Genomic DNA, 15,351 nt, shown 5'->3' with positions numbered 1-15,351 from the left:
GTCATTAGGCCTTAAATTAAGCCAGTTGAAGACAATTCCAGAGTTGAATAAATACTCTGACCCTCCTAACCTCTCAGAAGTCATGCCTACTCCCAATAACCATGGGCTCCTTCAAGCAGCTGATTGAGGACTTGAAAATAAAGTCCTTTAACTATTGCAAAGCAAGGGAAGGCTATAAAAATATATCTAAATGCATCCAGATCGGAATTTCCACTGTCAGGAACATAATTAAGAAATGGAAGTTAAGGTGAACTGTTGAAGTCAAGGCAAGATCTGGAAGACCCAAAAAACAATATGATAGAACTGCTCGTAAACTGGTCAGATATGCAAAGGAGAACACACATATCACTGGAAATGACCTACAGAAAGGTTTAGCTGACACTGAAGTAGTGGTCCACATGTCCACAGTACTGCATTGCTTACATAAAAATGATCTGCATGAAAGAGTTGTCAGAAGGAAATCTTTCCTATAATCTCACCACAAAAGCAAAGTCTGAAGTATACAAAGCAATACTTAGATAAGCCAGAAACATTTTGGAACTAAGTGTTGTGGACTGATGAAAAACAATTGAACTTTTTGGCCACAACTACAAAAGATACATTCAGAGAAAAACAGGCGAGTCAGTGAAGAAATTGAAGCAGCAAAGAAGTTGGATATTTCAGCAAGACAATGATCCAAAACATGCATCAAAATTAACCATGAAATACTTACTGGAAAGATTAAGGTTTTGGGATGGTCTTCACAGTCCCCAGACTGCATTATTGCAAATCTATAGGGAGATCTCAAACCTGCAGTGTATTCAGGAAGACCTAAGAATATTTCTGAGCTAGAAACGTTCTGCGAGGAAGAGTGGGGGAAAAATTCCTAAAGCAAGAATAGAAAGACTGTTAGCTGGCTACAAGAAACATTAAGAAGCTGTGATTTCTGCCAAAGGAGGTGTTACTAAGTACTAACTGAGTGCCCAAACCTTTGCACATGCCACATTCACTGTTTTCTTTATTTCAATCTGTTAAATTCAGCACATAAATAGTAATTGTGCATTAAAATGTGCAGAAATATGCCATATTTAAGTTTACATCTGACACAAATCCAATATAGTACATAATTCGATCAACACCACCCATAAAGCATGGTGGTATCAACATTGTTATAGTTTTGCTTCTCATCAGCAGGGACTGGTAAACTTGTCAAGACTGGTGGGCACTCCACAAATGAGGCAAATCTTAGGGAAAACCTTGATTCAGGCCAAAATAAAGGAAATGATGATGACAGGACAATGATGCAGAGCCAAACCTAAGGACAAACTTACATTGGATTTGATTGAGAGTAATAAAATGAATGTGCTTGAGTAGCCCAATCCTGACTTGTATCCTACTGATAATCTGTGGAAAGACGTGAAAGGTGTTGTCCATGAGTAGTCTCAAAGCAACCTGAGAGAGAATGAGCAAGTTTGCCAAAAAGAAAGCACAATGGCTTTGTTGAAATTTTTGCATAAAGTTGGTAGAGACTTTGTGGTATAAGACCCAAAAAGATTTGTAGCTATAATTGCCACTTAAAGTGCTTCCACAAAATATTGCGGTACAGTATGTTTCAGTACATTATTGAATACAATTAAGTGAAATGTGGTTTCTTTTTTAATTTTTGCTGACCATTTTCAGTAAATTATTTTTAGTCTTGGGTTTAAGCATTCAGCACACACAAAACTGGCATTGCTTATAAACAATGCACTTTGCTACTTTTGAAAAAGCAGATACTTTCATTTCAACTTTATGCTATTGACCCACTCTTTAACAAATACAAACAGTTGAAATAAACATTAACAACATCTCAGTTGTTTTTTCTTGTCTCTTTCTGATGGATAGGGTAGGTGCAATGTGTTTATCAGTAATAAAAATTACACGGTATGGTACAATATCAAAACCTTTCTGACTGCACACTTTGACCTCCCCATTTCTCCCTATGCGGCACTTATAGGTTCTTTACACAGACATTATATTTTGTAGTAAAATTTGGCTTTTTAATAATCAGCACCTCTTTTTTGTTGGGTGGGTTAGTTGAGACACATTTTCTGGTTTCCTTGTCAAAGCCTCTATTCAACAAAACGTACTTTTACAACCAATCAAAAATATCTTTACCAGGGGGATTTATGGCCATAAACACAGACATATCCAGTTGAGTAATGAAATAGAATATACGAGACAGGACACAGGTTGTTAATTCAGTGTTTATAAGTTATAAGTTAGCCCAACAGAGCATAAATAACTATTTCACAATTTTATTTGTTTAATTTCAGTAATTAAATTAATTCTCATTGACATCTGGAAGTAATTAGATTTTTGTAAAAAATGTTCAGAAAGTGATGATGAATATGAAAAGTTTAGATAGTATGTTAAATTGCTCATTGTTAAAAGAAACATTGAAAGACACATCAGGTCCCTCATATGACTAGCAAATGGTATAAGTAATCAAAGGTCATCTTATGCTTGGTTTGCTAATCATCAGAATGCCTTAGAAAAACTGCCAGTTCACAGAAGCACTTTGTTTACTGTCTGACAAAGCCAATAAAGTCACATTTCAAAAGAATCATAGGGTATATTGACTATAAAAAATGATTACCCTAAAGCACTTAGAATATAACACTTTACTTGACATAACTTGCAAATAACACATTAAATGACTTCCACAAAATGTTATAAAGCACTATAAATATAATTAACTGTTGCTTGCTTTCCATACACAGCTGACAGTGATGGATACTACGTTTTAAAACTAAGCTGTTTTATTGTTAACAAAACTATAACATTGCAGTTACACAACAGTTTAGAGGTTTATATTCCATTTTAGATTTGTTTAGTTTTCATCAGTTTTTTTAATCTTGAAAAGCTTTTGTGTTGTTGCTAAATGTAAGCTTTTTAACTTTGGTAAATTTTTGACTGACATCCTGTCTGGGGTCAGAGCATCTATCTGCTTAGTCCTGCCTCTTATCCTGGGCTAATGGAGACTGTCACCTTCCAGGTGCTGTGACTTTCAGCTGGAAACACAACTTTCTGATAATGAAATGATGAATTTTGATGATGATGAAGATTCGCTATTTAAATAGTAAATAGCCTTTTGTAGATTGTGCATAAAAACACAAGAATGAGGAAGTAATGTGTTACTAACTTCCATAAAATGAACATTTCTGTGTATCTTATGTACAGGAGGTTGGTAGCTTTATGAAAAATGCATGCAATAACTTGCAACTTAATTTAGTTTTAATTTAGTGTGGTTTGGTTTAATATACGTAGCTCAGAAAAACACAATAGGAAAACAACTGAGATATATTTTAAACATTTATAGGTCATGTAGGTTAATTTGGCCCTCTGCACTGCTGCTGCACAGCATTTGGCTCTTGGGTTTAACTGTTGACTGGGGAACCTTCTCTGTTCTATTTTAAAATTTTCGGGATAGAAGGAATTAGCATTGATGAGTGCATTTCAATTCACAATAAAAGTAAAAAGTACACAGTAATTTGTTAAACCTCCAGTCTACATAATAAAATAGAAAAAAATTACACATTACACAGTTCCATATTCCCGTCTTTTTCTGTGATTCAGAATGGGGCGGGCAAAAAATGACCAGGGACGTGACGCAACCCTATTACATTGTAAACATGCAGGCTTGTGAATACATCTCTTTAAATCCAATAGAAGTATTGCTCACGACATTGAGACAGTTATGCCAACAAATACTACTTGCTGCAGATCCTGTACTTTTACAGTACATACAGTAAATTGTGTTATGTTAGTCACTACATAAACTAGTGAGCAGGAAGGGCTGTTTCACATTGTAATATGCGCAGCAGTTTGCGACAACAATGGTGACCATACAGTACTTTCACAATGTTAACGATTTTGTGCTTAATTCAAAATATATGAAGATTTTCTATGTCATGAATGAACTTATTTTTTTTTACCGAGATTTAATATATTGTCTGAGAATTGGGACTGCAGTTCCCCTCCCTTTAAGCCCCTAAATTTTGGTATTTGGTTGCTCTTCTCTTGACTGATTCCAGAGCAGCAATATCTTTTGTGAGTCCAAATTTTTTGATCACATAGCCTAAAAATGTCTTTGCCTTTTTTATTGCTATCCCACATTGTGTTGAAGAAGCACTGTGTCAGAATAGACACCCTGGTGTAATCGCTTTAGTAGTTCTTTGTTCATAAGATGCTCTAAAATGTATCTGATGTGTACCATCCTATGTTCTGATTCTGTCATATTTTTCCTAGAATGCATAGTGGCAGGAGTGACCAATCTGAGTAATACTGTGCCTGAATTTAGCTGGTACTGCTCTGTACTTACAGAACTAAATAAAATCTCTAGTGACTCCGTTATGTACAATTTCATAATTATAATTATATGTTTTAACAGACACCCTAGAATTCAGGCTGTGATTTGTCCAAATGATATAGATATGTTTACATATTTAATTATGTATGATACAAACTACTAGTAATATTGATATACTTTTTATTATAATACTTTAACACCTTGAAGTGAGATAAAAAAATATTAGTTTCAAGTCCAGTTAATTTGATTTTCCCAAGATAAATGTTGAGCCCTTTTCTGAGTACAAGGATCAGTTTTTTCATAATTCATAGGGATAAATCTATCACAAAGTTAGAAAAATGCCTTACTTTAAAACTAATAACGTTTTTGTTTCAATTTTCCATCAAATATTTGATCAAGTTGTCAGTGTTGGTTTTAGATTGGACGAAGGGGGTACTAGCACTTTTTTTTCCTATTCAAGCATTGGGCTAATAGGGCTCTACAGGGACACTTGGCCACTAATGCCATTTTAGCTCAATGTAGGTAAAGCTAGTCTATCTGAAAACTGAGCTGTATTATTATCAGGTTTTGTCTAGAATTCTCAGTTCAGAAGGATACAATTGGGCAGGCCCTGTCAGAGTTGGGTGGGTTTTGAGTGTGCCAGTGTATTCTTAGCTTGCCTCACAAATGTGACTGCAAGCAGAACTGTGGTGTATTGTCAACAAGAGTCCCTGTTGCTGCTAACTGTCTTGTAAGAATCTGCAGATATTGAAAGCAGCTGCATTTGGAGCTGTGCATTCTCAGTCCTTGTTCTTGCTTGTGTTGGTTCAAGTGACGTAGCCTTGAGCCATTTGAGAGTGCAGTAAAAGAAAAAGTTTGATGCCAATTTAAAATATCTAAGCAGACATTGATACAGATACAGTCAAAAGAAAATTGTTTTTTGTTCCTTAGCACCCATATCCAACAGAGGATGAGAAGAAACAGATTGCCTCACAGACAAATCTAACACTTCTTCAAGTAAATAACTGGTAAGACAGAACTATTCCAGCATGCATGGGCATGACCTGATTTAATTCGGTAAGCAGTGTGTCTGCTGGGCAACTGAAAGGAAGTTGTACTTCATTTTATGTTATTTAAAATAACATAAATATGCAGTTTTTATTATCAATGTTATGTTAGTGGGAGATTCCAATGGTGTGTTTTTTCTATAAATCAGCTATAAAGTAAAGAGCATTAAGTGGATGCTTCATTAATATATTTAAATTTCCAACTTTTTACTCTTTGATAAAAGTCAGTGCAAAGTTGCTTATTTCTTTGTTTCTGAAATAAGAAAAAGTTGAAAAAAATCACTACAAAGAGTTTAGGGATCTCATCTTTGCTAAAGTTAGCTCCTCAGTAGAAATTAAATTAATTAAAAATCTGTATCAGGTTTATTTAACAATGTGGTCAAAACTTCGTCGATTCCTCCATCTGGTTTCTGGCTTAATTAAATAATGTGTTAGACCTTGGCAAAAAAGCAGATGCTTCTCTAAAGTGCAATTTATAGTAATTTTAAAATTTATTTTTTACAAGTGTAGTAACTGTTGTAACAATAGTAGTATAATACTACTAATGCTAATTTGGGCTTTTTATATACAAAGTATTTTCTGCAGTTGTTTAGTGTTTAGATGAGCTAACTAACATGTGACTTGCTAAGGTTCATCAATGCAAGGAGACGGATTCTTCAGCCCATGCTAGATGCCAGTTGTTCTGAGACTCCAAAGGCAAAGAAGAAAACTGCACAGAATAGGCCTCTTCAGCGGTTCTGGCCTGATTCCATAGCCTCTGGAGTTAACCAGCAACAGCCTTCAGAAATGGCAATGTCTGAAGGTATGTAATGTATACATTTTTTACCAATAAGGGACAGGTGACTATTCTATGAATACAAGAGACCTGTTACTTTCAGATATGCACTGTTGTTTTCATGCAGTCCCTTCAGTCTCATTACAGAAACCACAAGATGTGTACAGCACATTTTGGTTAAACCTCAAACCTAGTTTCCTAGTTTGTTCCTAGTTTCATGTATGTAAATTGTACTGTTTCATGTATGTAAATTGTACTATACATCCATACCAAACCCGACACTGATGTGGCTGTCTCTATTCTATCTAATTGCATCTCTGACATAAAAATTTGGATGACTCAAAACTTCCTTCATCTTAACTGTGACAAGACTGAAGTCATGCTTATTGGTACCCCCCATCAACTTCGTAAAGCCAGTCCTGTAACCCTGTCTGTAGATGGCTCTGTACTTGAGCTCCAATCAAAATTGAAAAACCTTGGGGTTATATTCGATTCTGGCTTAACATTCGACCCACATGTACAGCATACTGTCAAAACATCTTTTTTTCACCTTAGAAATATCGCAAGACTACGCCCTATGCTATCATTAACTGTGGCTGAAAAGCTGATCAACATATTTGTATTCTCTCGAATTGACTACTGCAATGCTCTGCTCCCTGGGGTATCTAAATCTACTCTGAACAAGCTGCAGTATGTCCAAAATTCAGCAGCCAGAATCCTGACCAGATCTAGTGCAAGTGTTCACATTACTCCTATCCTGGAGTCCTTGCACTGGCTTCCGGTCAAATTCCGCGTAGACTTTAAAATCCTCATGCTCACCTACAAGGCTTTACATGGCTTGGCACCTCAATACCTGTCTGAACTTTTATCGCCCTACTCCCCACCTCGCAACCTCCGCTCTTCAAATTCTGCCCTCCTTACTGTCCCCCAAGCCCGTCTACATTGTATGGGCGACAGGGCCTTCTCCTGCTATGCCCCCAAGCTCTGGAACTCCTTGCCCAAGGATATTAGAGAGTCACCTTCTCTAAACTCCTTCAAATCCAGACTCAAAACCCTCCTTTTCAGAAAAGCCTTTACTTAACTGGTTCCATTCTTCACCCCTCTGCTCTTCTTAATATCATCTTCCACGGTCTCCTCTATTGTTATTGTTGTATTGTTGTAATTATAATTGTGTCCTGTCTTGTGAAATTTTCTTATTTATTGTTGTAGTCTTCTTATTTATTGTTATTGTCATCCTGTAAAGCGCTTTGAGAAGCCACCTTTAAAGGCGCTATATAAAATAAAGTTTATTATTATTATTATTATTATTATTATTATTATTATTATTATTATTATTATTATAATTTACTAATTCCTTATACTTATACAGTGCTTTTTAGGACACACTGCTCAAAGAGCTTTATAGGTAATGGGGACTCCACTACCACCAATGTGCAGCATCCACCTGGATGATGTGACAGCAGCCATAGTGCACATAGTACGCTCACCACACACCAGCTATCAATTGGGAGGAGAACAGAGTGATGAAGCCAATTTATTAGGAGGCCAACTGGAAAAGGCCAATGGAAAACTTGGTCAGGATGCCGGGGTAACAGCCCTACACTTTTTTTCAGAAATGCCCTGGGATTTTTAATGACCGCAGAGTGTCAAAAGATGGCTCTTTTTTACGGTATGGTGTCCCTGTCACAATACTGGGGCATTAGGACTCACACAGACCAAAGGATGAGCACCCCCTGCTGGCCCCCGTAACATCATTTCCAGCAGCTACCTTAGTTTTTCCCAGAAGGTTTCCATCCAGGTACTGACCAGGCTCACACCTGCTTAACTTCAGTGGATTGCCAGCTGTGAGTTGCAGGGTGATATGGCTGTTAGCGTTTATACCACAAAATTCCTAATATTAAAAGTTAAAAGAAACATTTGCACAATAAAGAGATGGATCTGATTACTGTATCAGAAGGTGCAACCCATACAGGTGTGTCTTAAAGAGGAGCCAGAGATGTCAGGGTCGAGAATTTGATTATTTTCTAAGGTGGGTTAAATAAGGTCAGATTTTTATTAATTTTATTTTTTCTTCAAATTATGGAAGACGTTTAATTGTAATGTAGTTATCAGTACATAAGTATAAAAAATATTAAATACTCTTTGAATATAGTAGTTCTACCACTACTATAATTTTAAGTTGGTATTTTGCAGCTTCTGAATTATTAAGTACATTGTAGAATGTTGTTGGCTAGTGCAGAATTTATGATAACTGTAATATATTAATTAATGAGTTAACATATAAGGTTATATTGGCCTGATGCACTGTTTATTTGCAACATCATTTCTAAACCGGCTAAAGATCAAGGATTTGTCTAGATACTTTTATCCCTCTTTCAGACTGATACACCATTGGAGTGTTACTCAGTTCAGGCTCAGAATAGCAACTCCTTTAAGTCATGTGTAAAACAGAAACTTTTGTTGCTTTTAAGAAAATCAAAACATGTCAATAGCTTCCTAAACAGAAAGAGTTTAGTTTTAGGCTCGAAAGATGCTGGATATTTTTTAAATTCCCAGGTGAGGTTCCATTTTGGAAACAGGTTTCCTATTCTTACGCCAGTCTAAACAAAGATATTTGTTCCTTTCACTTGGCATTCTTGCCAAATGGTAAGTCTGATTTGGGATTTATGTATATTTGGTTGTCTACACTCCCTCTCCTGTCAGCACTAGGTCTGTCGTGACTGTAAATTATTTAGATGGGTTGTGGGATGTAGTTAGTATTACTGGTGATTTGGTTGGTTCCTTATTGAACAAGACTCCTATAGTGTCTGTCTGACTTTATTTATTATTAAGGAATGTTTGATAGAAACATGGAATGGATGTACCATAGAGAAAAGAGGGGAATTGGTGAGATTAAGGGATATGTTTTGTTCTGATATGGATTCAGTTTTAATAAATCTTATTTCACAAAAGAGAACATAAGATGTTTATGTTTAGAAGAAGCTTCATTTTAAATCAGTGATTTAATTTGAGTTAATTTTAATCAGCAATCACTTCTTAATTCTTTTGTGTATCGGGTTCCCCCATAGTAATGTAAAGGAGAAGAAACATTAGTATCAATACAAGAGACAGGAAAGGTTACAGATTTTAACAACCAATTAACCAGAGGGTGAACAGAGATAATTATAATTAGATTTTTATAGGAAACACCTAGTAGCTGGATATTCACAAATACATTTCAGTGTTGTAAGATGGAAAATCCAGAAGACTTGAGCATCATCATATAAGTGGAAAATTGCTAATTAAGGGAAGAAATTATAGAACCCAAAGAGAAGTTATAGAAAGAAAATCTCCTCTCTTTCTAGTTCAGCATTATAAAGTTAATGATTAGATTATGATTAGTGGCTGAATGATAAGCTTTGACATCCCCTGATGTTGATGCACTTGTTTTAAAAGGCACTATGGTGACGGTGGGAGTGAACATGGACAGCTTGCAGTCGCTCTCTTCAGATGGTGCCACTATTGCAGTGCAGCAGGTGATGATGGCAGGACACAGTGAGGATGAATCTGAAGAAAGTGGGGAGGAAGACAGCGGAGACCTTTCCACTACAAACATCACCGGGCTGGGCCTAGAAACCAGCGACTCCCTGCAGTAGGACTGTTTCACAGATACACGTGCATTGAAATCAATGATACAACAGGCAGAAGGCCTCTGGTTTGCAAAGCAAACACAATGGACTGGCATTTAGCTCCAGAAATGTTTTATAAATAGCTAGTAGGTGAGTGCACTTTTTTTGTATTTTAAGCTATAAATCAGAGAAAAAGTGTTAAATCCTTAAGTTTTTTAAGGAAAGAATTTTAGTAGGGATGCCAACACTTAAAATTATGCTTGTAGTTACTTCTTACACTTAGCATGCCTGTATTCCACTAATTGTGCTTAAAGCAAACAGACATCAGGACTTTGGAAAGGGTTTTTTCACCCTATGATATCCACAATATAAAAGAAAAGGCTATTTTTATATATGAATTCTGGCAAATAATTGGTGTCTCTTTTTGTTTAGTGTTTTTTAAGGAATATTTATGTACAAAGTTAAATATAAAGAGGCGTCTGTTGTTTTCAGGCTCTTGTGGAGTTTACTTATTGAAATAAACATTAATAAGTAAACAAGTTTAACAATAAAAGCCTTACATTTTTTAAAAGAACCAGTAAGCACAGAAGCCTAGCACATAGTCAAGTTTAAACAAGATTATTTCTGGGTTTTTTTTAGAAAATGGGCAATCATGGTTCCTATATTTCATTGCCCTCATTAGATTTCAAGGTAAAGCATATTTTCAATAAATGTAAGTGGCGGTGGAGTAGTGCATAATATTTCATTTTTTATGCTTAAATATGGAGTCTTAAGTTTCATGTTCTCATGTGTATCTTACACATTTCACTGTCTTGGTACACAATGCTGAATTAGTTTGTTTAAAAAAATTAAAAAAGATAATGATCTACTACAAGCAGTAGACCTTCACCTGTTTCTTCTGATGTATCCATGGTAAAGCTTTTGTAACCAAGAAATCACAATAAAATCCTCTGTGATGAATAAAATACATTTGAAAAAATACAGAAAATATGGGCATGTATTGCATGCATTCTTTATTTTCAAAAACGAGAAGAAAATAAGGACAGCAGTCCAATGCTGATTACATCTTGCAGTTTCCACAGGAGATGCTAATGTACAGCCATTTAAATTTGTTTGAGCAGGTGTTATGTCATGGGGAATAGGTCTCAATGTTTTTTGGAAAACAGATCTTCCCAGGTTGTCACTCTGTAACTCTATTGCAGAATGTTCTATTTTGGAATAAATGATAACCAACATCAGACTAAAAGGCTTCTTTTTTTCAGTATAGACGGTTTGAGCAACATTTGGATAGCAGTTGCTCATTATAACCCAACTTTTAATTTATTTTCCACACCTAGTGCTTGATATCATGCCCTCATTAATGTAAAGAGATTCAGCATACATCTGTTTAATTTATCCTGCATTGGAGTTTTTTTGTATATAGGTGTCTAAACAAAACACTTAAAGGTTATGTACTGGTGCAGATTGCCAAACAGTATGCATGGTCACAACTGTTATTACTATACAGTATATCTATATATATATATTATTTATATATCAGGACAACAATGCAAAGGGAAACATTTGAACGGGATCATAACTCAAATAGGATGGGGCTTGCTGATCCATATTCTATATCAGATCTTTAATCTGGGGTTAATACCCTTTTAAGCTTTTTCTGGTTAAATTTCGAAACAGGTGTTTAACTAAAGGTCTGCCATTTTTAACTTGGGGAGGCCTTTTGTGCCACAAGAAAATGTACTGCCCAAACACATTTAAAAGTGTGTTATTAGCAATCAAAATGGCATCTTGGAAATGATAGTTCAACACATAGCTGAACACAGAGATGGACAGTTAATTTTAGAAATGCTGAAGAACAGTCATCCTGTTAATGATTAACACATCATTTTGTATCACATGAATAATAATTCACAAAGTTAATGTTGAAGTGGATGGACCAGGACCATATACAGTGTCTTTCAAAAGTATTCACACCCTAGTACAGTTTCAACATTTTGTTGCTTTAAAGCTTGCAGTGATGACTCTTAGAAGTAACCATATTTATTATATACAGCACCTGCTCCACTTTCAAAGCAAAAAGCAAACTGAAAGTAAATAATATTAAAAATTGAAAATGGTTGCATAACCATTTGTACCATCAAACCTAAATTTATTTGTACAAGTGTGAGAAATTAGTTGAGTGGCTTCTGTATATAATAGTGGTTAACCTGATTTCAGGATTAATGCTGTATATTTCTCTGTAAGTCAACTAGTGAAAGCAAAAATTCAATCACAATCATCAAAAACCTTTAAAAATATCTCAAGGATTAGGTTGTAAAAAGGCACAGATCTAGCAAAGGGTGTGAAAACCGAATGTTCCTTTGACTATAGTGAAATTGATTATTAAAAACTGAAAGGTCTTTTATACAACCCAAATACTGCCCCTAGATCAGTGTCCACCTAAACTGAGCAGCAGAGCAAGGAGGATGCTCATTAGGGGCTTCAGTGCAAACTGCACATTTGAAAAGAACAGGAGTGGCTTAGATGGGGAAAGTGGCCATTAGTCAAAGCTCTTTGTTTTATGGTCAGCCAGGACAAAACTGGAACATGAAAAATGTTACTTCTTGTGGAAACACACATCATCCAGTCATCTCCATACCTACTGTCAAGCATGGTGATGGCAGCATTAAGTTTTGTAGTTTCTCATTATTAGCATTGACTGAGAAACTGAGAGAAAAAAGGAGCAGAATACTGGCAAATCTAAGAACAAAATGTACCTCAGACCTAAAATTGGGATGGAAATTCACCTTTTAGCTGGATAATAATCCAAAGCATAAAACCAAAACAAAATAGGAAATTAAATGTTCTTGGGTAGCCCTTTCATGAGTCTTGACTTTAACTTTATGATGAATCTGTGGAAAGACTTGAAACCTCCTGTCCATGAGCAATTTCCAAGCAACTTGATAAAGCTTACATCTGCCAAGAAGAATAGGGAAAACAGAACCTAGCCAGTGTGCAGAGGTGGTAAATTTGAACATTTGGGTTTTTCATAAAATGTGATGCATTATTTTTTAATTTCCCAAAATGGGACACCATAGAAAGGATCTTAACACTTTTGCAAGGCACTGTATATGAGTACCATTTTCCACAGGAATGATAAACACAGTCCAAAGCAGTGTTAATTTCCTACCAAAGGGATTGGCTCAGGACATCCAGTATTGGTAAAGTAGTAGCAGACTACTAACTCTATGATTAAGTATTTAATCATGGAACTTTCATGTTATCAGTTATTCTGGATTTTCTAAACTATTGTTTCAGAATGTTGTAGGTGACTAGGAAGTGAATCTTGATAAAATGTATAACCCATGTTACACTTGCAGTGTAAGCATTTCCAGCTTCAAAGTAAAGGGATTGTTTGAGGGGATGTAGGTGGTCCAGATTCATTGATCAAAGCAAATGTAATGTTTGCTTTCATTTACTTTAAGTTCTGAGTAAATGATTAAGTGTCAATCTGTAGTCCAGAAAGACACCATATAAGAAGATGAAGGGCAGAACAGGAGAACAGAGGGAAGACAGACACAGGGATGGAGAACAGATCAAGACAGAGAAGACAGGATGACACAGAGGAAAATGCATGTACCGCGGAGGGGTCCTTGTCAAGATCACCCATAAAGACCAGATCGGAGCTTAGTATTTGTACCTTGATAAAAGAGCTTGCTATTCTGTATTTTTCAACAAAGTCTGATTTCCTAAGTGAAGATTCCCTCGGGAAAAAACAGCCTCTCCTGGTGCATTTTTTAGAATAGGGACATACAGTAGGTTCCTATTCATGTGGTTGCAGGGTTTACAGGGAGATTGCAGGTTGTGTTCCATTTAGTTCAGAAGGCAGTTTGTCCTTATTCTGGCCTTTATATGTTGTGAGATTGAATACTTGGAAATGCTGAGGTACACCTTGTCTGTAAACTTACATAAGGTAATTGGTGTGCTGCATGTTTTATGTTGTGTGTAGTGTAGAGAGTGCGTTATCACTGTTATTAAATATTTGTTTAATCCAGTGTGCCTGAATTACTATTTCAACTAAGCTGTGCCAGAGAACAAAGAACTCATATGCCCCTGACTATTCCAACCACTCGTCATAGGTTGGGGGTTGTGTTAATTTAATTTACTTATTTATTAATCCACTTGGTCAATTCCTGGTTTTTCTCCATTTTCTTAACCCCACATTTGTAACAATATCAAGAATAACTTTCAGCTGAAGATTTCAATTCTTATTCTTGGCAGTTTAAAACATTCAAAATAGTTGTTCAAATTTAGGTAGGAGTCTGGAAGCCTTGTTTCTGAAAATCATCAAGATGACAAATCTGAACATCATCTCCACCAGAAATCTGGATATGCTGACCCATGATAACTGCATGGTCAGATAAGTTCTGAAACGAATAAATTCTTGTAACCTGTACAGGGCAGCAGCCATAATTCATATTTGTGGCCTTTCTTATGTTTTATTGTTGCTAAGCCACATTAATGAGACACTAGTCAATATTTTTATGGGTTACATTGAGGAAAAAGACAGTATTCAGCCAGCTTCTCTGATTGTTTTATCCTCTGATGGTGACAGTGAGCCAGTGCCTACCTTGCAGACACAGAATGCAAGGCAGGACTACACTGTAAAGGACACTTCTCCGGCACACACACGCATACACAGATGGACAGTATGTCTTTGGACTGTGAAAGGAAACCTGAGCACTGGGAGAAATCCATATGGACATGGAAAGAACATGCAAACTCCACAAAGGTAGCATCCCAGAGTTGGAATTCAACCCAGAAACACAAAGGTTATGAGGCAGAAACACTGTCACTTCACTGTGCTAACCTTGTGATTCAATGATTCTTGGCAAATGTGCCACTATGCTGATAAGGCAAACCTGACAGGTGCTGACTGTTGGATCTAAAGTACAAAATAAATTATTTTTCCAATTTTCACTTGAAATGTCCTCCAAAATTTTAAATTTGTGCAGCTAAGAGATAAAGGAAGACTGCATGCTTCACAAAGTTAAAGGCAAAAAAGATGCAGATTCATCTGAATTCTAACTGAACCAAAGGAGAAAGTCATGTTTTAAACTTTCTCAAAGAAATATCTACATATGTGCAAGACATTATAAGGCAGAAGTAGATATTTTACTTGGTTATTTATGAACTCTTATAGTCAATTCCTCTAGGATGGAAAACATTATATACAGCAAAAACTCATTGCTTTCATTGAAACTGAAACAGAGCTCACTACATTTGTGTTATTTGGGTGAAATTGTTAAATTCAGTTTTGAAAAATTTTAGATAAAAAGAAGGAATAATAATGTCTTTATGCTGTTTTTATTACAGTCACATTGCCATTTATAGACTTTAATATTAAATGATACATGTTCATAATATTTTATTGCATCAATGGTAAGCAATACAGTTCATTCCAAAATAACAGTTCCACTGAAAACAGATGTAATTAGATGTTTAGGTATGCACAGAAGTTTTGCACAATGCTGCAATGTTACAGCAGCACACAGCCCATTGAAGGTAATAAGATGTTACTTGCCATAATATAATTACTCATAGCTGTACCAC

At 35.8% G+C, this 15,351-nt stretch overlaps 1 protein-coding gene across 2 annotated transcripts in view; it reads left to right on the top strand.

The window, feature by feature from the left end:
* Positions 1-11,005, top strand: part of LOC102691360 (homeobox protein PKNOX1) — a 53,380-nt gene extending 42,375 nt beyond the window's left edge. For both annotated transcript variants that reach the window (XM_006638960.3, XM_015363595.2), the window contains 3 exons: positions 5,261-5,337; positions 6,006-6,178; positions 9,587-11,005. In XM_006638960.3, coding sequence (XP_006639023.1) covers positions 5,261-5,337; positions 6,006-6,178; positions 9,587-9,786 — 450 coding nt within the window. In that variant the 3' untranslated portion in view covers positions 9,787-11,005. The remainder of the gene's footprint in view (positions 1-5,260; positions 5,338-6,005; positions 6,179-9,586) is intronic.
* Positions 11,006-15,351: the final 4,346 nt, after the last annotated feature.

Source organism: Lepisosteus oculatus, chromosome 15 (assembly GCF_040954835.1).
Source record: "Lepisosteus oculatus isolate fLepOcu1 chromosome 15, fLepOcu1.hap2, whole genome shotgun sequence".
Taxonomy (NCBI): domain Eukaryota; kingdom Metazoa; phylum Chordata; class Actinopteri; order Semionotiformes; family Lepisosteidae; genus Lepisosteus; species Lepisosteus oculatus.
Note: the sequence above shows the minus strand (reverse complement) of the source record. Positions and strands in the feature narration are given on the sequence as shown.